This window comes from Condylostylus longicornis, unplaced genomic scaffold (assembly GCF_029603195.1).
Source record: "Condylostylus longicornis isolate FDR11 unplaced genomic scaffold, ASM2960319v2 ptg000038l, whole genome shotgun sequence".
NCBI lineage: Eukaryota > Metazoa > Arthropoda > Insecta > Diptera > Dolichopodidae > Condylostylus > Condylostylus longicornis.
In genome coordinates, this window is record NW_026578007.1 from 13350082 (window position 1) to 13377733 (window position 27652).

The 27652-nt window shown below is 22.7% G+C and overlaps 1 protein-coding gene across 1 annotated transcript in view; it reads left to right on the plus strand.

The window, feature by feature from the left end:
• LOC129609033 (probable serine/threonine-protein kinase DDB_G0272254) overlaps window positions 1-4519 on the plus strand; it is a 70916-nt gene extending 66397 nt beyond the window's left edge. The window contains exon 2 of the mRNA XM_055520870.1: window positions 3812-4519. Within this exon, the coding sequence (XP_055376845.1) occupies window positions 3812-3844 (33 nt within the window). The 3' untranslated portion in view covers window positions 3845-4519. The remainder of the gene's footprint in view (window positions 1-3811) is intronic.
• The last annotated feature ends 23133 nt before the right edge of the window (window positions 4520-27652 follow it).

A 27652-nucleotide genomic window follows, 5' to 3' on the forward strand; every position in this document is an offset into this window, starting at 1 on the left:
CTTTATTTTCGTTTTTTGGCATTGTGTATAAATTTCGTGATCTAAATTAGGTTACAAAAGGGTTAACCAAAAATGCCGATGAGAAAAAAACACAAAAAAAAAAAAAAACAAACACATAAGAGCAACTAAACAGAAAAATTTTTTTTTTTATGAAAATGGCTAAAGATTGTGACGCGGAAATAATTTGAACCTAAGGTAGATGACGCTTATAAGCCGCACACATACTTATAAAATATAAAATGATTGTTTACTATGCGATGAAAGTTTTGTTTTGGCAACAAAAAAGAAATAAAACAACAAAAAAAAATCAAAAGAAAAGAAAAAATTTTTTTTTTTATTCTTCTCTCTTTTTCCAATGGAAATATACGTAAAAGAAAAACTGAAAAAGGAAAAGGAGGACATTAAAAACAAAACAGAAAAAACAAAATTGCAAAATAATAAACCAATATGAATAACGGCTAACTTTACTTCTATACTTACTTAAACTATAATAAATTTAAGTACATATGTACCTATATTATAGTGGTGTGTGTGTATGTGTTTATTCAAACATTATATAACAGTAAATATGAAGTGATGAAATGTCATGTTTGAATTATTGTTTTAGGTACAAAAATAAAAAAACTCTTTTTTCTTAATATATTAATAATAATAATGGAAAATAATTCTCATATTTTTAGACTGATGTTGGTTTAAAAAAAAGATATAAGAGTAAATGAGAGTCAAAAACAGAAAAAAAGAAAGGTTTTTAAGTAATGCTTTTATACCAAACCAAATAAGTAAATTATAATGTTGTAAAAGGATTCTTTAATATTAAAAGGACTTTATAGATTGTTAAAGGATTACAGAGCATATCAAAATATTGAACAGGAAAGAGAAATGTATGAGGCCCATTTGAGGTATTTTAACTGTTGTTTTAAACCTAAATATGGTCGTCAATTACAAAATTGTTTGAATATGTTTGACTTCAATTTTGCGTTAATAATTATAATTGTTTACTCCATTTAGTTTATGCGTAAACAGTTAAAAATATTCAGAACAATAAATTTCTGAATATAGTACACAAAAATCGAATACTATGCATTATAGAACTCATGATTATTATTTAACGAACGAACCTATTTACTGGCATAAAAATTATTTTGTATTCACAATTCGTCTTAGATTGGCTATTAAAATTTAAGATTAAAAATTAATATTTTTAAATATAAATTAGGAATTTTATACATATTAAAAATGTGAGAAACGACATTGACATATTGAATTGCATAATTAGTTGGCAGTCTTCTAGCAAATTACGCAAATCAATGCACTATTGATACGAATAGCATTTTTTGTCCCAAAAATTTAATTACATAAGCTCATGGGCAGTTTACTAAATAGTGGTAATTTTAGAATTATGCAAAATATTACGTAATTTGTGAGATTACAAAAAAAAATATTCGTTCAGTTATAATAATTGTACTTGTAAACAAAAATAAAACCAAATCACGTAAAATAGATAAAACAAAAAAAAAAATTGTTCACGGTTTTCTTTTTAAGCGGTTTAGTACGCAGATAGTAAGTTTTATTTCAAAATTCCTATTGTTATATTATGAAAATTTTAACAGAATTTTATTGAAAAACTCAAAAATGAATAAAATTATTTTGAAAATTATTTTTTTTTTTTTATTAAATTTAAATTGCATTTCAATAGTTCAATGAAATTTAGAATTTACAGTGAATGTAAAATACAAGCTATCTGTTATATAACTATTAAGAAATTAATAATACTTAAGAATAGTAGGTGTTAGATGAAACCACAAAACAGCTTGAAAAATATTAAATTTATTTTATCACCAATATAATTTAACAATAAAATTTAAAATATTCGTAAAAAATGAAATTTATAGAAGAAAATAAGTAATAAAAGTTATTTGATTTTGGCTTTGTTCTATCAATAAATTTTTTATTACAAAAATATTTTAAGTATAACAAAATATAATTAACTATTGATGATTTCTAAAGCTACGTTATGTAACATAAGTAATAAAATAAAAAACATTTTAGGTTCAACTAAGTTTCATAAGTAATAAATTTGTTTAGTCAGGAGAATTTTAGTAAATTAAGATGTTCTCATATTAAAAGTAAGAAAAAGAGAAGCTTCTAGGTACACTTATATATATTAGGTGAACTACCGCAGTAATAGGGTATATTGCGGAAGGTTTTCATATATTTTATTGTTTTTTAGTAAAAATTAATAACAGGTTGCTTATTAATATTTATTCAAACACGAAATTTTTTAATGTAAATTAGAATTCACTTAATGCAATCTACTTAAAATTATTTATAAAAAAAAATAATTTTAAGTAGATTGACAGCTTTTAAATTAAATTTAAACTACAAACAAACTATGTAAGAAACTATTAAATAAATTAATGTTACAATTTCACATTCTGTTAAAATTTGCTCAATACTTTTATTCACTCAGACAAAATTTGATTAATATCAAATTGATCAATCATTTTTTGATCGTTTAGAAACTCTCTTAGATAATAACTGATGGCAACTACCATTTTTAATGAATCTGACGTCATCGGGTAGATGTGAAATATGAAATGAAATAAACAAATTCTTTTTCCTCTCTAAATAGATTTGGAGCCGAAGACGTCATATTTTCAAATATCAAAACTATGAAGTAGACCTTGTTAGTTATTACAGATCATATGTGACTCAATTAATTCGAAAACTATGCATAATAATTTTATTGATATTATTTCTTAAATATCAATGGAAATTGATTAATAAAATAATTTAAATATTTTAAAGTATATAGTTATTAACAATTTGTTATTTAAATATTTCGATTAATTACATCAGATCTAATTAGATAACCAACAATGATATAAAAATTTGAAATATTAGATTATAAATCATTTATTTAATTGATATTAAAGTTTAATGTTAAAAATAATTAATTTATAATTATTATGCAAATTTTTGAATAAAGAAATTAAGCAAACTACTGCAACAATGCAAAATATGAATTTGTTAACTATATTGAAGAGTATGATTTCTTATATATATCAATATTAATTAATTATAATATTAAAAATTGCATTTTAATTACATTTTCATCTCACTTATAATCTAATTTAGTGACATCAATTATTATTTGCCATTTATAATCACTTTATTATTTTATTTTGTGAACTTTCCGAGCAATAGAAATTAATCTAAAAGAATCTGTTCTTAATGTTCTGATCTCAATCTAATTACTTTTGTATATATATTTTAATTCAGTGTTCTTAATTGAAAATTATAAAATTTAATAATCGAAATTTTAGTTTATGAATTGTTCTTTCTAAATTGAATTTCTTGTAAGAAATCTTGGTATCGCTTCAATTTTATTGAATTATTTTTAGGTAATTTTTATTTATATTTATTGGAAACGCGAACAATTAGGCAATCGACAGACCGATTATAATAATATGCCATTAAAAATATTTTAATATCAAAAATATAGTTTTACTGGAAATTTGAAATTCCAGAAATATTTACTGCTTAAACATACGGAAGTGTCCCTAGTATTCTTAAGTTACCTACAATGTTAAAATTTTAAAATATGGAAAACATATATGTAAAACATATATGTGAATCTTATAAAAACTGCAAATCAACTTTTCATATTCTTAAGTCTATAAAGCTTTCAAATCTTGATGGGCTACAATAATAAAAAATTTAATTTTGTGATTTATTAAGTTTTCATTTTAATTAACAAAATAAACTTGTAACAAATTAAATTAATTTTTTCTTTCTTTTCTATTTTCAGGTAAGTCTTAAGTTTATAATTACATACATTTGAATTCTGTGTATTACAATGATTATTACTGACAATAGCATAGTAAGTGTATATTTCATATTTATATATATAAATTATAATAGATAATTTTATAGAATTTTTAATTTACAAAAGTACTGCACGATTTTAAAAGATTTTAATAACGTTTGATTGTTAAATTTGTCATATTATAATTTTCATTATTAATCAAAAATTACAATAAGAATTGCATATTTACCGGCGTTTGATACAGGAAATGCAATTGTTACTGGAAGAGATATTTAATGAAATATTTGTTATAAATGGAATAATATTGAATTACATTCGAGATTTTTGTTTTTAAGACTTATATAAAATAGGAAGAGAGAACCCAAAAATCATAGTAATTCTTCAAAAACCATTATAAATTATTTTTCCTAGGAGGGATATACTATGTCCACAGGGCTGTTGCATGATATCATAGAGGGCAATGTCTCAGTTTTCTAAGTTTAAGCAGGGTTTTAACAAGGTAATTATTAAAAATGCCGTATAATTTAAAGACTAATATTATAGTTCTATTTTATAAACTAAAATTTTGTTGCCTAATATTTTCTTAATATAATTTTATTGGAATTTCTCACAAGTGCATCAAAATTTCATTTCTCCAACACTTTTTTTTTCTCAAAACAAGTTTTTTCTTACAAAAAAACATTCTCGTATGGGAAAAATTTGAATAAACTCATTCACGGTTTACAAACTTAAAATCAATTTTCTCTTATTATGTAAAAATTTTTATAGAGCACAAAACTATTATGCCAGTAATTTATTATTGTGTCTCATTAATTTAATCATGTTGTCGTTTAAAATAGATTTTAATACCTTTAAAAAAACAACTTTCTTATATAATGATTAAAATTAATAAATTTATTAGTAAAAATTTAATAAAATTTATCTATAGCACGTTTGTACCTTTATACAGGTGTAAATGTGAATTTTCAATGACTGTATAGGTAATATTTTTAACAGAACAATAAGACTTTTAATTAATTTTTATTTTTATTTATACTTAATTAATTTATAACAATAATTTTAATCTGAGATGAATCGGAAGATGCTGCTTTAAAAAAAAAAAAAAAAACAAATATATTAAAAAAAGCTTCATTTTAATACTTTTCATATGACAAATAGCTAATTATTTTGTGATTAACTTCGTAATATTTAACAGGTCGAGGTAAAATATAATAATATAAAAAACAAAAACAGAAAAATGTCAAAAAAATGTTGTTTTCTATATTTGTACACTTTTAATTTTCATTTCAAAGATCAAACAAATTAAGTAATTTATTGTGTGTGAAAAGATATTATGGTTTTTATGCTTATTATTTCAAATCTCAACATAAAATATGTAGGGATGTGCAATCCAGTTGCTTTATGGTATTCACGAGTACTCGTTACTTTTTACACATTACTAGGTAATTCTGAAATATGTTCCTTTTTGACGTAATTCAGATTATTCTTAGTATTTTGAGTATTTTAAGTATATTAATGAATAAAACGAAAATATCCCCAATTTTTTCATGCCAAATTAATTAATTAAAATTTTTGTATAGATATTAGCTTTATTTTTATATAATATTTACATAATGCCAACAGATAATGTTAATATAAACGTTACGTAACGTAAATTCTAGATCGGTTAAAAATTATTTCAATTCAATTTTAAATTTTATACATTATATACACCCATAATTGACAGTATTTAAATTTAAACAAAAAACAATTCATAAATTCTCTTCACCTTACACAAATGAGTAACAATATTTCAATATAATCAATATCGCACTTAATATCTACAATTATACAAGAAGAATAAACGAAAAAATTTTAATGTAGTATATGCAAATCTTTTACATTCTTGTAACTCCATTAACCTATGTAACAAAAATAATGTTATACGAATATAATATACGAATTTTTAAAATAAATAATGCTAACAATATAAAGTGGCAATATGACAGATTCTGTATGAGTATTGAGTAACGAGTGCTCTTACCCTGCGAGTAATCAGTTACTTCGAATTCTTGAACCATAGTTAGTATTCGCATACATCTTCAAAAATTTGTCAACAAAAATTAATGTCATTGGAATGGTGAACAAGTCATTTGAAATTTTTTTCGTCCAATAAGGGACAATAATTGTTCTTTAATTATTACTATTATTGTTAATTGTGATATCATAAATTTTATGTTAATGCGCAGTAAGTTGTACATTATAATGGCATGGAAATTACCTGAAGTCTCCTAAACTTTATTTTATATTTAGAGTAAATAAATTTAAAATAACTGTGTACTTATTATAATATGTAGCCATTTTGTATCATTAAAATAGAAGGCCATTATATTACGACTTTACTGTATTATTAAAAATACACGTGCCTTGTTAGAAAAAAAAAATTCGTCTATACAATTTTGTCACACGCTGACCTCAATTTATTTCTTTCAACTACGTACTTATACTTAAATTATTTTAAAACAATACTTAATTTAAATAGGTCCACATTTTACTAGACTATATACCACTTAAGAATTAAGAAATGGTAATAATTTTCTAGACATATCTGAATTGCAATTTTGTTTAATAAAAGTAAACAAGTTGAATTTTAAGATTTTTTTTTTTTTGTTTCTATTTAAATTCTCTAATAAACTTATTTATTTAAATATGTAGAAATTTTCAGACCATTAAAATAATTTTAAGTTCATTCATGATTTGCAAGATCTATATAGAAAAATTTAGAAAATACAAGAAAAAAATTAGAATAAATTTCATTGAGAAATATGAAAATAGAAAATAACAGAATTAAATTATACATACGTGCAAGTATAACAGACATAATAATGTATACAAGCGTGTACACTTTCATTTATAAAGAATATTTTTGTATTCAATATTTTTCTTTAGAGGAAGTACATAGTAATATTTTTGTTTATATATGAAAGAAGACAATAACATAATTAAGTAACAATTCATTCATAATTTTCTTGAATAACGAAATAAATTTACGCGGTTCCGCAAAAGAATATTATTCCAAAAGACAAAGCAAAAAAACTTTCATTCTATTTCTAAAATAAAAAACAAAAACTATATTCAGAACCCAAAACTAAAAATATTGTATTCGAAACTAAATTTATTCAAAAAAACAAAATTATTTTTTACGATTTTCTTATTTTTTTCTACATGTTTCTCGTATTTTCTTATTTAAGAAACAAAAAAAGAACTTCGTATAACATTATAGTATGTTGTAGATCTTTCATATTATTATTATAAAACTTACTATTATAATCGATGAACTTTTCAGGCACCCTTTAAGTATTGTTCACATTTATATCAAAAGAATGAGAAAAAGTAGAAAGAAGAAGTAGATATATGTATATGGAAAAATATTTTAAGTGAAATTTTAATTAATCTGAATTATTTGACTCAATGAGCCCAATTTCAATCATATGAAATAATATCAATTTATTACAAAGTGTTACAACTCCTTCATAATAATATTTGTAATGATATAGCAGAAAATCATATGTGAGGAACACACAATTAATTGTATTAGTTGTGAAATTTATGTTTTTCTTAGAATTTAAAAAAAAAAAATTTAATAAAATTAGAGAATTCGGTATCCACAAGGCAAAACATCTTAAGTCGGCTATTGCGCTTTACTTACTTAAGCAAAATTAAAATTAAAAATTGTCCTCTTTGAAATGGGACAGTAATAATTATCTAACCCGATTCTCTAAAAAAACATGGTAATTATCCCAATGTTAATCTAAGTCGAGATGTAAATAATATTGAGAATTATGTTTTTTAAATATTGTCTCAGAAATTAGAGCCAAAATTTGAAATTGATATGATCCAGAACAAATATCAAGTAGCCAGGATTCTATATAAAATCGCCAGTGAAGTAGACTGTGGCTGTTATATACGTGACAATAGCTCTACTTCTTTTTCCTTCAAAGCCTTATTCTTACAAAATTCCTTTTAGTCTGCCGTATTTAAAATTTATAATATAGATTCACATATGCGTACATGTATATATATATATATATATATATATATATATATATATATATATATATATTGAATTATATAAGATGTGTATAATTTTCTATAAATAGCTATAAGTTATGATTAAAGTATTTGTTAATATAAAAATGTTAATTTTTAGGACCGATTTATTTAACAAAGCCTTAGAATACTTTTAAGTTACGTAAAAACAAGCAGACCAAAATATTAAAGAAAAACAAATCAAATATACGTAAATTTTTGGTCAATTTTACATAATCGTATTTAATTTAAATTTATTTACTTTATAACATTGACCGCATTTATTTGACCCATTTTTATATTACACATGCCATACAAAATTATAAAGGAAAAATAAAAAACAATTTTTATTATTTAAAATTACAAATGGAGAATAAATGATAAATAATAAATGAGCATGAATTTTTTAAATATAAATTAATTTATTTTAGATACGATAAACTTTTCATATTTAACATAATTAGATACACGCATAAAATATAATGTAGCAATTAAATTTTTGTTCAATTATTTTATTCTAAGTTGTGTACATAAGAAGCAAAATTTTTAATATACTAGGCTGCAATATACGTATAGGATATTACGTATAAAACATTTTATAATATATATAAGCGAGAAACTAAATGTAAATGCTTATCTTACTTTCGTTCCAACTCCACGTTCTTCTCATCAAGATTTTAATCAAATAAATTCTCTATTCAATATTTTTGATATTTTAAGATTTATTACAAAAAAAAAAATTAGAAATATTAGGGTAACTCACTACATACATTACTTAGTGTAGCTCATGAACTGAATCGAAGTTTTTATTCATTATATCCTCGATGTTGAGGCTAATTCTAACTATCGAATCACTAAGTGATTCCGATATTTTATCGTAAAAATTTCAAAAATTTTATTATAGACACAAATCATCTGTATGAATTGGTTTGTGTTTACAATAATAATACCGAACTATTTACGATAATTAAAGCCTTATCATTCTATATTGCAATAATTTTTGAAGAGAACACAAAATTGAGTTTTTCTTTTAAATTTCAAAATTTAAATTTTAAATGGCTGGAGGAAAATTTTTATATTTCAAAATAGATTTGATAAACATTAAACGGATTCGGGGATACCATTTTGCAGGCTATTTCATATAGAACGCTTCATTTAATCCTTCAATATCGTAAATACAATTTTATCATCCTCTTTACTACGTCACAATATTATAAAACCATACCACTGTTTTTATATTTCACAAAATTTCCCCATTCACAGTCATACACGACAATTTGGTTGGCATATTTTAAAAAATATTAAGTATATGCATCCAGTGTAGATTGAATAAATATTGAAGCACCCAGCGTGTACATAAATCGGTAAATAACATAAATATTTACTGTTATATTGTGTATAACAGAGATATTGGATTTTACAATTAGATCAAATATCTGATATACGAGTACAACTTTTCATTTATTAAAATCTTAAATTTTTCCATACTTCTCTTATGGCTAGAGGAACACGCTTATATACCTTTTTACACTTGAATTTTAGACTTTTAAATTAAGTTGTTCTTTTTTGTTTGATATCGTAATCCATTTATATATAAAAGTAGGTACACAAGTTAAAGTTGATCTTAAAAAAATTTTTTTTTGTATTATAAAAAATAAAAATTAATGAATTCTTCTAAATTAAACTAGGTCACAATTTGAAGGAGACGAAAAAAAAAAAATAAAAGAGCAAAAAAAAAAATTTAATTTATTTTTCTCACAAAAAAAAAAATGTTTTTTTCTCTTTATTTTAATTTTTATGTACACACATTATACTCGTACATAATTTTTATATACTTACTGTATGTGTGTACGTACCTAAATGTAGAAGCATGTTTAATTTTATTTTTTTGTTTTGTTTTTTTATTTTTTAAATTACCTAGTTTTCTTATTTAACAATTTTATAAGCTTTCTGACAAATAAACTGCTGTAACTGTCATCATAGTACGTGAACGAATTTTGTTTTTGCTGTTTTTTTTATATTTTTAATGTTCTAAAACGCGTATAACAATGCGAGTCGAGTATAAATCACATGCTGTCGTCGACATCGTTTCGTTGTTCACCAGTTTATTATTTGCCTTTCTGTTGTTTTATGAATTTTTTTTTTCTGTTTTTGTTGTTCATTTTCTTATTTTTTTTTCTTTTTTTTACATTTTTATTTTTTTGCCTTGAAAATTATAAAACAAAAAGTGAATTCGAATTTGAATATATGAAAAACAAAAAAAAAAAACAAATCGAAAACAAAAACCAAATTTGCAAAGTTAGAAAATTACAATGTAGAAAATTTGTAATTGTATGTAGCAGTAATAGTGTTATACTACTAGTGCATAATAACACTAATGACAGCAACAGCAACAAATGTTTGGAACATTTTAGAAAATCGCGTTTATGATCTTTTTATTTTGTAAGTAAATTTTATATAAAATTAAAAAAAAATTTGCTTATTAGTTGTATTCTGTCTGTCCGTGCGACTATTTACAAAATTCTATTACAAGTGTACAATTGAAATTTTAAAAACAAACTTATCTTATAAAATCTCAAAGATTATAAAAATTAAATTTTTGGCAATTTATTGTCTGGAAACCACAAATCATTTCTTAAACTTCTCAAATACAAAAAAAATCGAGACTGGCTTTTCTTACAAGAAAAAAATATATAGGCAAATAGAATACTGGCTCGTGTTTGAATAATAGCTCTTATTTCCTTATTATAAAAGCAATTAAGTAATGGTAAACATGTTGCAAGAAAATACAATTAAATATTTTAAATGACTCAACATAATGTATGTGTATATAAGCTTCTATTATATAAAATATTTCACATGACTCATGAAAAATGTAATTTTCATTTGGAAATGTGCTATTTTACAAGCCATTAATTTAATCCGCATATTTATTTTGTATATTTAATTTACTCAAAATAAACAAATATTTTTGTACACATAGAACAATTTACAAGTAAACATACATATAGTAAGTTCAAAATTCTATTTTTGATTATCATTGAGCTATTTGAGTTAATAAGCTGTTATTATATTTTATATGCACATTTACATGCACGCTTATAATAATTGCTATACACGTACATTATATACATAAGATCAAAAATGTAATTATTCACACATATATTTAAATACAAGTATATATGTACAATATATTTACATATAAATATTTTCTGTTAAAAGGTCATCAAGCTTCCATATTCACAAAATAAGTTATTCAAATTATATAGTAAGCAATTAGAAAGAAAATGATTGGAATTAAAATTGTTTTTTTTTTTTCGAAATAGATATATAGACTAGAATGTTATAGCATATACTAAATAGGAATCATAAAGATTTTAATTGTTTAAACATATTTTAATATTATGTAAATGGTATATAAAATAATTTGTTTGCCATATACGAGTATTTTGAACTTGTCTAAAAATTCAAACTATAATTATTATGTAGAACATTAAGAAGTACATATATACATATATACACTGTTCATTTAATAAATTAAATGTGCGAAGTAGAACATGATCAGTTAAAATATGTGTAAGAGTTATAGAAATTTTCAATTCAATTCCGCTAAAACACAAAAAGTTCTCAGAATCAGAGTCATGGATTCATGTCAATGCAAGATGCCATTAGATACATTCTGGAAATTCTCAAAAATGTTTAAGAAATTCATTTGATAGATAGAAACTTTTAATGCAAACTTATGTCAGATAATTTTGATCATTAGATTAGGGTACAATTTAAAAAGATTCAAAATAAGCTCAAATTGAAGAAATCTGTAATTTTGTGTCATTTAGAAAGTCATAGAGTTTTTAAAATATTGAAATTAAAATAAAATGATTTCGTAAATCAAAAATACTATAGAAAGTTTATAAATATGAGAAAACCTTTTCTTTGAAACCTTAAAGTCATATTTATTAACTTAAGTAATTAAAAAATTTTACACTATGCAACAGAAAATAACATTGAACAGCCCATATATTTCATACTTTAGGACGAGGAAATTTTAATAAGTTAGATTTGAGAAATCATGTAGATCTCTTTCGTGATACAAGATAAATACAATAGGTTTTACATACCTATAGGACGAGAAAATTGTAAGCCAATAAGTTACTCGATTTCATCAGCATTAAAAGTTACTCAAATTCTTATGCTAACTGCTTATTACTCAACATAATCTGTGTAAGAGGGTTTTTTTTTATAAATGAACATACCAAAGCTAATACAAATTTAAAATAATTTGCATAATATTACTCCGAACCTCATTCTTCAAATTATCTAAAATTCTCTTAACACTACAGATTTATTCGCAACTCTTTGAATTCTTCATTTAATATTTCATTCACGAACCAAAATTAATTTGCAATTCTCATTCACTATTGATCGCAACATTCACAATTGAGCTTAACTACTTAATTTTTACGATAAATATTTTAAATAACAATTTGTCTAATTAAGTTTTCAAGTATATAAATTTATTTGCGAAACAAATTAAGACAACATTATTTTTTATAAATTGCAAAACAAAAGTTTATTTCTAAAAGATCAGCAAAAAATTAATAAAGAAAATAAATTTTGAAAAACTAAAAAATATTTTGTAAATTTTTAAATTATAGTTAAAACTTTATGCTAATTTCTTAATTTATTTTAAAAAAGAAAACTAAAATATTAAATTGATGATCAGACAACTTTAAAAACATGAAAATTTATATGATCAATTAATTTTAATAAAAGAATGCAAATTGTAAAATTAATTAAAGTTCTATTTACAAAACAATATATGAATTTGATTATTTCTTATAACACACACACACACAACATCATTCATTAAAAAGAAAAATAGAGAATATTATATAAAATGTGGTAAAAAAAGCGGTTCTATAAATTTCAATCAGTTTGACATAAAATTTATTTTCTAAAAATATTTCTAGTCATAGAATTTAGAAAATTCTTAATATAGATACTAATTGTGTACACTGAGAGAAAAAAATGATTGAATTTAAGAAGACTAAATTGTAAAATTTTAATTCTTGACTTAATTTTTTTCTCAATATCCTGATTAACAAGTCAGAATTCATATTACTAATCTTGTTCCTCAGTTATAATTGATTAAATCAAACAATTAATCAAAATTTGTTGAAGTGTACGTTTATGTTTCATGCAAAAAATAGAATTGCATCAATTCATATCGTAAAAATCCACAAAGAATATATGATATGCCTGGATCTAAGACCTTATTATTAAGACTAATTAAGTCTAAAACCTTATTATTACATAATTTATTTAGTATACTTATACAAGAGGAATTTAGGTAAAAAAAGAGAATCGATTGAAATCGAACACAGGCATATTTAAAATTTTAATTGCAATTAAGCAATATTTTTAATGAATTTTTAAAGAAAATTTTAAACTAAATTCATTATCGTATTCTAAACTTTTATTAATTTTTAGGTAATTTGATTCTTAAGCTATCAAAATTAGAAAAGTTTTGATAGTGTTATTATACCTTCTCGACGTAACGCTTAAACCCTCTCTTACTTAATTTAAAACCTAAGTTATGATTTATTTAGCAATCCATTTTTATTGTCTGAATAAATAAAGATTGCAGAAACACTGAGAAATTAATTTTTAGGCTACTATGAAAATTTTTTCATTCACTTTATTTCATATGACCTAATTTTGCAAATATTTTATTAAAATTTTAAAACAAGGCTCATAGTAGAATAATTTCTCATAAATTAATTATTTTTTTTTTTTTCAAAAAATAATTACATAAACATAGCTATTTTCCTTGTCATTAATAAACTCATATGAATATAAAATTTTAAACTAAACAATTTCTAAAGGTCTAAAATTAAAATAATAACAGAAATAACAGCAGCAACAGTAAACATTTATTTCAATTAATTTAAATATAATTTAAATATACGAGTGTACATTAAATAATTAATCATAATAAAGATGTGTATATAAAGTCATATATCGTAACCATTTTTGATGTGATTTAAGTAAAATTTAATGTATATACATTTACATAATGTACATACATACAAACACATGAAAAAATATAAATTTATATTAGATTAGAATACAAATATGAAATGAACAAATTTTTGAATTTTATATAGGCTATATGATTTTTATTATACATGATTCTAAATTGTAATCTTAATGTTCCAATTGGTTTGATTTAGTCAAAAAATGAAGTAAAATAGTAAATAACTGGAATGGATTTAATTAAGAACAATGCAAAATTTTGATTACTTTTGTATTAACAGGAAAATTATATTTTCTATTAGTGTTCTTAACAAATCTGAGATGAATATTTACCTTGGAATCACATTTTCTTATAAACTAAAATTTAATTCAAACAAATACAATTAATACGTTGAATAATAACTTAAGGGTGAATATAAGTATAACACTAATTTGCTAATGACATTCTAGATTCATATTTAAATTTTTTTTACATGTAGGTCAAACAAAAACGAAAACAAACAAATCGTGAGTCGAAAACAAACAAATTAATTTTTTATGAAAATATGTGATAATGCAGTTTCAGTATATTTTTGTAATAAACTTGAGAGTTTTGAAATTTATCCTTTCCATTCTCAATTGATTTTATTGAAAAAAATTATTATTTTTCATTTCGTAACCAAACTATTTTCCAAACTTATTTACAGGGCGACAAAACATTGTTCCTTATAAAATATACTTTCAAAATACGGGAACATATTCCAAAATATCGAAATCAACAATTAAGCCAATAATTAAACCACATCTTGGATATTTTTTTTATAAATCTGAAATCTTAAATTTCTACTTCAATATAATGAATTTCCCAGTATTGGAAATATTTGAACAAATTTTAATACTTTTCCTCATTTCATCAAAAATTTTGCAAAATTCTCTAAAATGAAATAGTTTGATTTTGATTTTCAATCTCATTTTAATTGATTATGTATTTAAAAATTAAAATTTTTGACCTGAATACTAATTAATTTTTTGGATAATGCATTCATTCATTTGAAAAATCAAAGAATGTAAATTAATCAATTAATTTTCAATCCAATAATCAAACATATGTTATTTGATTTAATTTAGAAGTGCCATAAACAATAACTTTTATTTTGTAAAAGAAAATTTGAAAATATTTACTTAGAAATCTTAAGATTTAATAGCTGTCACAATAATATTTTCTCAATATAAATGTAATTGTTTCTTTTATGATTTCCAATAAATATTTTAATTATGTAAAAAAATCAAAAATTAATTTGCATCGAAATCTAAAAATATATACAAATTCGCCATAATATTGCATACTTTTAGGTGCAATTTAATTAAAATGCTGTTAATTTAAAAAATTATACTATTAAAAAATAATCTCATAGTATGTTGTAAATTTAATAATCTGGCCATATTTTCATAGAATTTTTCAATATAAATATTTTTATATAGTTAATTAATTTTAACTAAGAATTTTGAATATATTCATTCGGCAATAATAAATTATATTTAATTTCAAAATATGGATTATTGTATTGATATTTTTAAAAATATCATAATTTCTCATAAAAACCAAAGATTCTGAATGATTTTATGAAAAATAAATAAATTTCAATTACATAAAGAAAAAAATAATGATAGCTTTATTATGTAAAGAACCCCTACTTTTCTTTTATTCAAATATAATATTTAATATTCTCTTAATTTTCAATAATCCTCTTAAATCGAAATGGGAATAAAAAAAAAATTTCAATTTTTGTAAAAAATCAAAGAAAAATGCGATTTAATATTTCGGAAAAATTCTTTCATCCTTTTTAATTTTTGGTTATTTAATAATTTTTTTTAGGAAATTTTTTTTATTCAAATATTTTTACATATGTCTGTAAAAATATTTGCTGAAGGATATAGAATATTCGCATATCGTAGCTCTGCGAAAACCAAATAAAAATCTTTTTCGAGAAAATTACGAAAGACTGTTATTAATTGTAATGACAAAATGGGTGAAGTCTTAGAGCTAATCAATCGCAAAATCCAAGCTTTTAAGAAGTGTTGAATACAGCTGAAATATTAGAATTTTCGAATTAATAAATTTTCATTGCAGAAATACAAGAAAATAAATATTTTGCACAGATAGTCTTAATTTATTCAATATTAATATTAATTCCGTATTGCACATAAAATGTTTTATGAAATTCGTGCACCATATCTTATAAACATGCAGAAATAAGAAATTTCTGAATTATTTTATTCATTAGTTATACTCGTAGATAATAATTTCATGGTAAAACTGTTAACAGTTAATTTAACTGTAAACAGGTAATTAATTTCATGTAAAACTTTCAAAACTCTTTCTTGAAAAGTATAGGTTTTGAAAAAATTTCGGACTTCAAGAAATCCAGCAAATCCTAAATGGCAGTTCCAAATTCTTTCAAAAAAAAATCCATAAGTTTAAAATAAAAAACAAAATCTAGAATATTGTTTCAACTAAAGTCAGCAAATTATTAATATAGTAGTAATTGAGATCTCTAAGAGGAGGAGGTTACTCGTAATATAAAGAAAAAAAATTTCTGAAATATTCATTGCTCATATTTCATTAAATAACGCCATAATATAAAACATTATAATTCGCGTTTAAGTCCACATAAATCGAAGCTTTTCCCATTTAAGTCCACTTAAATCAAGCAGGAAAGCAAAAAGCCAATTCTTTGTTTTTCAATATTATCTTCTGTAATCATTTTAAATTTGTATTAGCCAAAATTAACGTACATAAAGAGCATAATCACGAACAATTACCACCAAATACAATTTACTTTTTTAAAATTTAGAAAAAAAAAATCAAATTTTATTAAATGAAAACCACGCATAAAACCAGTTATTACCATTAGCTGTTAATATGAAGAAAAGAAACCTTATATTCCTATTACTTTTTGGTGGTCTTTTAAAGAAAATGGTGCGTAATGCGTAAATGGTGATTGTTAACTAAAATATCCAAATGTAAAGGAACAAAAAGTATTCAATTATTTAAAAACATTTTAATTTTTTTTTTCTTTTTGTTAATTTCTGCCTTAGATGGTTACTTTTTCTTGCCTTTTTCACCATTTTACCATCTTCATCAAGTATTTGATTTTCCTTTACGTTTTTAGTTCTAAAATACCAAAGAAACCAAAAACCAAGTATAGAAAGAAACTGTAAAATAATTTTATGTAATACAGAAAAAAAAAACAATTTGCAAAACAAAAAATTTAAAGATCAAAATGAAATTGAAATTTGTTTTTTTTTTTTTTATCAAAATGGAAAGGAGTAAATTATTTTGACGTCAAGAACAGAATAGTATGCAAAATACAGACGTGTTTATGTTATAAATATCCGTACATTTATGTCAATCAAAATGAATGAGTGAAAAATCAAAAACGAAAAAAAAAAAACCAAAAACTCAAACATAATATTCTTTTGAAATTCATAATCCATTATAGTGTACACATATGTATGTATGTGCGTGTTAAAAATGAGCAGTGAAACATAATTTTCTCTATAATATTAAAGGATAAAAAATATTAGTGAAATTTTAAAATAAAACACCATTATGAATTCAAACCAAATATCAGAAACATCAACTCTGTGGTACGAACATACGCACATTCATATACATATAACATAATAACGCATAATATGGAACTGTATAACATTATAACATTAAATGATATTATGTACATTCACGCATAAATATACTTATAATATGAGAAACTCATATACATGTACTTATATATATATGTGCATTACTTACATTATATTTATTATTATTAATAAACCATAAGCATTTTAATTGAATTAAGAATGATAGGTGTCAAAAAATTTAAATTTCAAAAAGAAATTAATAAAAATTCATATAATTTTATTGTAGATATTGATAAAATTTATAAAATTTCTCTTTCAATTACAATATGGGTATAATATTTACTTAAATTTATTATACATATAAATTTTAATTGTACATATTAAAATTCATTTAATTTAAAATATATACAAAAATAATCAGAAATTCGAACAAAATTATTAGAACATAAACTTAATAATTGATATGTTCCATGTAAAAAAAATATCTTTCTCCGAAAATATTTCGGGCGCAGTAAATAAATGGACTGCTGTTTTGTGAAATTTATACGTTTTTAAAATATGAATACCTCCTAATTAAATTTCAATGCTTGTTCCGAGAGTGCAAACAGTACGAAGTTGGATTTCTATCTTAAAGTTGTCAAGAAGCTCTTTCAAGAAAAACATTTTATTCTAAGCTCATATCTCTCTCAGATCGGTTGATGCCAAGTTAAAACATTTTTCATCGAATTTTTTATAAATCTCACGAATCACTAAGATTTGCCACCCTATTTGAAAAAAATGTTTTACGAATTTCCGATTCTGTGATATTTATCATTGCATACCTTTCTGAGTCACCTAATTTAACAATTCTAATACGATTCAAATACGACAAATATACAATTTCAATTATCTACCATATTATAATTTCATTTCATACAAAAATTATTTTCATTCATTCAATTTTAATCAAACAAACATGTATGATAGACATTTTATTCCTATAATGAATAAATTATTTTCATAAAATTGGCATTAACAAAATGTAACATTTTCAATATTCAAATAACTCACTGAAATCAAAGTAAATAATTTCAATAAATTCTATTTTGTCAATAATATTCAAAAAACAAAGTACATATGCACTTACAATCATATACAATCAACACATTTTATACATATAGACTTCGAAATTTCAAAGTTCTTAATTTGCATATGCATAGTATTTTACGTATATCTGTACGTATTCATAATACTCACAGTCATTAAAATATTCAAATATATAAAATCAAATAGAGCCATACAAAATAGACTTATAAAGTATAACACAGTAATTAAGATGCAAGGAAAAGCTCGTTTACAACATAATATTAATTCATTAATTTTTATTCAAAACAAAAACAAGAAAAAAATAAATTAGAAACAAAAAAAAAACGACGATTCTCTAATAGCATGATATTTGAAATATGAAACAGTAAAACAACTTCATAAACCATACTAAACTCAATTGACACTCAATTTCTATGATTTCATATGCCACAATTCCTATAAAATAATCGAGTGTGTTTATAACAACATTATAAGAGCGAGTATGAGTGAAATAATAATATACAGCATTTAATGTTCGTTTAACTGCAGTAATCATACCATTTATCGTATACAACAATTATATACTCAAAATATAGGACCTCAAAAAAACTAAACAAAAATGAAAAACAAAAAAAAACAATTAATTTTGTTATTGTTTTTTTTTCTTCATATTTTCATTTCTCTCCCTCATTCTATTAACTACATTTTATAATAAATTGAGTGTATAGCAAGAGCAGTAAAAATATTAACAATTACATACTATATTGTTATGAATGTATATAACATTTATATAGACATTAGGCTACTATCATACCATTTACCATTGCGCCTAATATATGTATTATTTTCTCTGTAATAAAAATTCTATTATTTTTTCTCTCACTCTCCAATATCCCTTTATTTTTGTTGTTTTTCTGTTTTTTCAAATATAATTAAATTATTGTTGTATTCTTTCCGATGAGAAACGTAAACGATATAAAATGAAAAAAAAAAAACCAAAACAAAAACAGAACCGAAAGCATAGATCTAATTTTGGAATTTTTATTACTGTTATGACGATAACTGACGATAATTTTTTTTATTTTTATTTTTGTGTTATGTTTGTTACTTGCAAGTTTTTTCACCTCAATATTTCGGTATCATAAAGTAAATAAACACAAATTCGGTTTCATGAACTTTTCTTTTTGTGGTTTGAATAATTTTTTTTCTTTTTTATTTATTGTCATTTTAGTTGTTTTCTTTTTTTAATTTTTGTAGTTTTGTTGTATAAGTGAAAATTATTTTTACATAATATAAATATTTTGGAATTAGAAAGGAAGGAAATGGAAAATACAATAGAATGAAGAGAATAATTTTTACTTTTTCAATTTAAATTTTTAGAATAAATTTTTTTCTTTTTGCTGAGTATAACATTTAAGGAAGTGTAAGTTTTTGGAAACTCAGTGTTTAATTAAAACGAGAATTAATTTGGTTGACCTTGTCAACTCTGTGATAAATGTACGAATAAATTTTTTTATTACGAACATTTTAAATGTCGAATCGACATCCAGTTTCATACAACCTTTTATATGTCTAAGTGCTATTTTATACACATATGATAGTTACCATATAGATCCTTACAATATTTTTACTGAAAATGTTAGCCATGTTACAAAATTCGTTTGTTCAAAATTTCAGCTTTATATTTAAGTAATTCCAATGGATTTTGTGAAACATAGCAGACCTAATTATATATTTGCTTGTACGAACATACATTCGTACATGAATATAGAAATGTTACAATTACATTGGTAGAATTGACACTAACTTTAATTTATTATGTTCTTCTTGTTATTATGCAATATTGTTATACAATATTAGATGACGAAAATTTCACTCTTCGATATTGATAATATCACTTTTTTTTGCTTGGTATTAAAAGGTCATAATTTTAAAAAGTTCAAATATTTCGAAAATTTGTTATTGCTTAAATTGAATGACAAATCAATATTACTTGCATGAGAAAGCTTTAAAATTTACGGGATTGCCGTATACATTCTATAATCAATAGATTCTGATTATTATTGTTAAAGAATATATTCAAGCTCCAATTTTGTAAGGTAATATATGTAAACTGATATTTATAGAATTCTTAGAACGTAAAATTTTTCGCATTCAGTTTGTCATACTGATTAATGTATAAGAACGGTATTAGCAAATTTACATAGCGATGTGCTATAATATAAATTCGAAGAATATTCCACTACTATTTTTATATAAATTATATTAATTATATATAGCTATTTAAATCTCGGAAATATTGTAAATTTAATTAATAATTAATAATTACTTGTTTAAAATGAATTGTCCTGTGCCTTGCCTTAGCAATTATAAAAGTTAAAACTTTTTAATTTCTTAATTTTCTATTTAATTTTTTTCTCTTTCTAAATACATATTATTGTTTACGTCAGAGTCCTGGGAAATTATAACAATTATGTAAAAACAATTTAACTTTCCTACAATCTAAAAATGTACTTGTGATTTACTTAAACCATTTGCATGTGTATAAAAAATTAAATCCATTCTTTTTATTATTTTTTTGTTTTTCCTAATTTTCAATCAAAAATACCAAAAATAAAATTTATTAAAATTATAGGTTTGAGGTTAAACGTCCACTTTATTATATTGTTATACAAAACTATTAATAAAAATTTATGTATGTCTCTCTCGTGACCAATTACATTTTAATTTGTTTATTTTTTTTTCCCTCCTCTTCTATATTAACTTGTATAACACACTAAAACTATTATTATTAGATTTGGAAAAAACGAAACTATAAAAAAACAAGAAAAACAGAGAAAAAAAAAATTGTTGAATTTTGTATAGGAACTAACAGGTGTTCAATAATAATAACAAAAAGAAAAAAAAAACAAGAAAAAATTAAAAGAAAACAAAAAATGCCTTGCATTTTTTTCAGTTTTTATTGTTGTTGTCGTCATCGTTGCCGTTGCCGTTGCCGTTGTCGTCGTCGTCGTCCTTTTATCGATCAAACTATGTAAAGTTCTTATTGTTTTGTTTTCTTTTTTAATTTTTCGAGTTATTTTTAGAAAATTTTGTATATTATTGTACTTTTTTTAGTTAAAGTATTTTTGTATATGAATAATTTTTTTTGTTGTTGTTGTTATTATTTTTGTGTTGCGGTTTATGAATTAAATTGTTTTAGGAACACTGTACTGGCATTTTTATTGCAAAACTTTTAATTTTTTACAATTTTTTTTTTTTGTTGTTTGTTGTTATACTTAATTTGTTTTTGTTATTTTGCAAAAGAATTAAAATCGATAATAAAAATAAAATAATTGTGGTTTTTTTTACAACTTTAGGAATATTTTCTTCCTTTTTAATTAAATATGAACTATGTACTTGTATAGAAAACTAGATAGATCTATATAAATAATAGAATGAATAATTTGTTTTGCTTTGTTATTTTCGATATAATAATTATGCAGAGATTAATTACATAGTCATTGTTTAAGAATTTTTCTCTCATTGTTGATATTTGAAATTTAATTAAATTTATTCTTCTATAATAGTATGTAAATTCGAAAATTTAATGAGTATATTTGAGTACTTGTATATATATGATTTAAATAATTTAAGAATATTTCTACTAAATATGGCCGCCTTATTATTTATTTATTTATTTTTCTGAAGAGCAAAGGCCTGCTCGTATAGAGTTTTCAATGTTGATTACATATACGGAACCCATTAAACTCTATAATAATTTTCATTTGAATTTTTTCTTACATAATAATTGTGATTTTAAATTCATTCTAGTTCTGAATTTTTTAAACGAAATTGAAGCTCAACAAATAAAATTTTGTTGTTTTTGTAAATAAAATTTGTAAAACCATGTGAAATTATTTTTTTTTTTAAATATAGAATGGTATCTTATTTAAAATATTCTCGCGTTATTGAAAAATTTCGTCTTATTGCATATGTATAGGAGGAAACAACTAAGACTTTTAACCAAGAATACGAGTAAATTATGCTTTTAAATGTAAATGCATTTACGATTGCTTGTTTGCTCGTATAGGACATAGACAAAGATTTTTTAGTTTGAGTTGAATCGATTATAATATTTCAACCGGTTTCCTTCTTACAGACATGTTATATTAAAATTTTCCTGCATAAATTAAACAAAATTTTATGTATGATTAATTTTCAATTTATATAATTTGCCGATTCATACATAAAAAAAAGTAAGCTTAAGTGTTTCCCAACTAAAATATACTTAAAAATTAAATTCTATTATTAAAGGCAAATCATCACCAATAATTTTAAATAAAATTCATAGTCAATTCGAAAATTATTCATTCTAAATTTACATAAAAATTAAATTTAATTTGAAAATTAAATGATTACCTATGCGGATCTCATGAAACTCTATAATAATTTTCTTTTGAACAGCTACTAGTCATACTATAATTATATCATTAAAATTCTTAAAATTTTTATTTTTCTCCTTAAGGTATGCAATAAAATGAATTTTTTTCTCATTAAAATTTTTAAAAAATTTCAGATTTCAAGAATTTTAAAATTATTAGATTTTCATAATATATAAAAATATTGAAAAATAGACGTCTATGACTGCCTATAGTTTAAGCAGCAGTATCCTAATATTTAAAATTTGAATTTCCTCATTGTTTTATTTAAAATATACTCACAATTTCTACTCTTTTATATTGAAGATTTCAAACAACTAAATATTTTTTTAAATTTTTATTTTTGCAATAACTTTCAATTTATTATTTTTAACAATTTGCATACGCATACATTAAGACTTAAATACCAATATAACAATAATAACAATAAATGAATAACATAAAAATATCGCAAGTACATAACATCAATTTTCATACAAAACTATGTATTATATGTATATTGTTATGAAAAGATCTCTTGTAGACACAATAATATAATAAAATGACATTATCCCCATAAGGACATAATTTGAATGCATGCATATGTATATATATTATGTGTGTATACGTGTATATGTATTGCAATATTTTTTCATGATAATATCAAAATAATCACTGAAAAGGGAATTATAATATTGTATATAAAAATATTATTATATTATCAACACATTTTGGAAAATAAGAATATAATATTATTATGTAAACGATAAATTATACGTAAGAGCCGAACATTATACACATTGGCATTTTATATTATATAAAAATTTGAACTTAGAATAGAATATGATATTTTGAAAATGGGACTTAAGAGACAAGAAATCTTAACCAGGAATAATATTAAATAAAATGTTAAAGAATTCTTTTTAAAAGTGAATTTAAGAGGAGAAGTAATTGTAAAGAAATTTTGTGTCTGCTCTGAACTTTAAGACTCGCACCTAGTCAGTCCTCTGTTATATAATATACATTAAAATATAAAAATTTCTAACATTTTGCTTTTACAAGAAATTTAAAGAATTTTTCTTCTCTAAAAAATTAATGATAGAAAATTTTTTAATGATAACAAAAAAAACAAAACTGATAAATGATTTTTATCTTTTTCTTATAAATCACTTTTACTGTAGGCGTAAATTGAGAATTTTTTTTTGTTCTTGCTTTTCTTAAAGAGGCGTAAAAAATTATTCATTCATTAATAATAAATTTTACCTTGAACATAATATGAAAAGGGAAGAAAAACAAGAAAACAAAAAATAAAATGATAATTTGTAATTAATTTCAATTTAAAAAAAAAAAAAACAGAAAAACAACAAACAGAGAAATTAACCATATTACGTAATTGTTTCAAGTGGTTTTTTAAGGTTAATCCGAAGGAAAATGCCAAAAAGGAAAAAAAAAATTTCCCAAAATTCTTCAATTAATTTTGAAGAAATTCATCTTATCTTTTAAATAATAATCATTTATAATTTCAAATTTTCAATATTTTCAAATCTAGTATAAATGTGTCGGATAACTACAGAGAATGACAGTAATTTTATTAAGAATTTGATTGTAATTCGATAGTAAAATTCAGAATGCAATTATAATACTTTATTTACCGTCATTTACAATTGTATAGTTGTAAAAGAGAAAATTCAGCTTAACAACTGTGAACCATATGTGTCTGAATAATTAAAAAAAATTAAATTAGCCTTGGCAACAATCGAATTTAAACCATATATTTTAATTGTGGCATACAATTAATTAAAAATTTGTTTGATAATGCGCGTCTTCTTCATAAATGCCTCGATATTCTCTCAATATGCTGCTGCTTTACGAAGTTTAAGAGAGCGTTAGCATATACCTCCCCCCCCCCCCCTTGGTGCATAAATCTTCTTGCGTATCAAATTAATTAAGAATGTTGTACAAACTATTTTATATTTTCGCTAGAGGAGGCTGAAGAACAACAGAGAAGTATACTTCAAAAGCATATTTCTACCGCGTAGATAGAATACCTTAGATCACAATAAATTATTGAAAATAATTCTAGTAAGCGATAACTAAAAATTTTTAATTAATATTTTAAAACCTTTTTTAGTTTTCATTCAAAAAAGAAGCACCAAAAAAAAATTATAATCAAAATAAGTGGACAAGGTACATAAATTTTATTTTTAATACTGAAAAATTTGTAAAAAAATTATTATTAGTGAAAATTACCAATTTATATAACGACACCTTTTATAAACTTTCTATATAAATTTTTAAACCCATCTGCTAAAATCAATATTGAAATTTAGGAATTTAGTAATAAATATAAAAAATATATCGTAAAAACCACTTATTATGTCATGACCAAATAATATCAAAAATGAAAATATTATTTAAAATAATTTTTCATTTTGGTTCTTTATTTTTTGTTTTTAGCACATTCCTGGTAAAATTTAAAAAAAACTATTATTTATTAACTTTGTTTTGTCCTGACGGACAGTTGTTCATTTTTCTATCTATACTTACAAAACTTCTACTTCAAAAATTCTTGTATTAAAAACGGTAACATTTTAAAGAAATTGATTTTTCATCGGATCTCTACAACCTCCTTCTCCTCCTTCCATCTTCCAAATCTTATCATCGTCTTAGTTCTAGTAGTTCTAGGGCAGCAAAAGAAATTGTTCAAATTATCTGTACAAATTACTCAAATAATTTTTTTTAGACGATCAATGGCAGAAATAGGAGATATTCTAAAAATTTGTAGACAAATATTTTCTCCTCATAAGGAAAGAAATTAGTCTTTACCCTTTTTCGCCTCTAATGCCCTTAATACTTGATATTTTCTGCTATTTTTCTCTTGAAAGCTTTTAACTTTATTAAATTATTATAAAAGTAAAAATATAATGGTTAAAATGTCTTCCTATACCATGAAATGTGCTTGTAATGGCAAATTTTAACTAGAATAAATAGCCGATTAATTCAACTATTCTGTTCGACTTCTTTTAATAAATATTGTTGTTCCCTTGGCGTTATGCAATAAAAGAATGAACGTGAATTATTTCAACAAGAATTTTTAATTTTTTTCAGAAAAACTTTAATTCTTGAAATTGAAAATATTTAAGAAAAACGTGCTAATACACAAACCTTCAATTTAAATTCGAGCTAATTCCATACTTACATCTTATTCAACAATTTCGCATACAATATTCCACGGACCATCATAAACTTATCTTTGTACATTTATTTTTTTTGTTCTTATTATTTTTAAGAATTATATTATACAAAAAGTAACATTTGTAATGTCTTAAATTTTATCTTTCGAAATTCAACTTACAATATACAAAATATACTCCAAAGGCAAACAGTGAAAGAATTAAAAAACAAAAACACAAAAAATTCCTTTTATACTGATTACATATTAATTTCCTGATGGGCACATAAATTATTAAGGATGTAATGATACACAAACAAAAAAAAATCAAATAAAAAGAACAAGAAAACCAAAAAAAAAAAAAAATTATTTCTCACTAAATGTTTATATTAAAAAATACTACCCACACATATTCGCGTTCACATACAAATATACAGGAACACGTTTAAACATGCGATATAACATGATATTTGATAATATTAAAAATTATTTAGTATATGATTGGTGTGATATAGTTATGGTTTAGTGTTTTATAGGTACCTACATATACAATATAAAAATCATTATGATAAAATGTGGCGATAGAAATTATATTCAATAATATAAGAAGTAAAAGAAACCCATATTATCAGTTCCACCTGCATTCTCATTATATAAATATTCAATACAACATTAAAATATAAATACAAAATATTGAATTGTATACACATACATACGGATACATCACATGAATTTACAGAATAATATCGAAATCAAATGAACCAAAAATCGACATTAATAATAATACATTCAAAATTCCAAATACCTATAATACGAAGAGAAATAAAGTTGGGTCAAATCAATGGTTTGTAATGTAGCACTTTTTCCTTCAATAAGTAAAAATAATCTACGTATACCTACCATACTATTAAAATTAATTTCAATCATATCCGAAACTATTTTAAGGATTGCATATATTTAGGATGAGGGATTTATGCTGTTTCTGGGACAAAGCAAAAATAAATTTAAAGAAGGGTTAACATAATGCTCGATTTTAAACAGATAAGAGTAAAGTAATAAGAGTAAAAAAATTTCTTTTAACGGAAATAAGTTTCTAGTAAAGATCTATCTACGTATAAAATTTCAGAGTTTTATCCTCAAGGGTGTAGAAGTTTTATAAACAGACAAACGGACGGACGGACAGACGGTGGACGGACAGAGTGAAACTTATAAGCACTTTTTTTCAAAAAATTTTTTTGAAAAGTTCTTAAAAAGTAAGGTATTTGGTATGGGAGAGGAAAAGAGAAAAACCGACAATTTAAATGAGTACCGATTTGGTTGGTTGGTGGTATAATAAAAATCAGAAATGTAAAAAGAAAAATAAACACAAGTAAAAAGAGTGAAGAATATTTTCGCATCATTATGACAGGCAAACAGATGACTAGTAGTGAGAGACGAAAGAGAAATGAAATTTTGTAC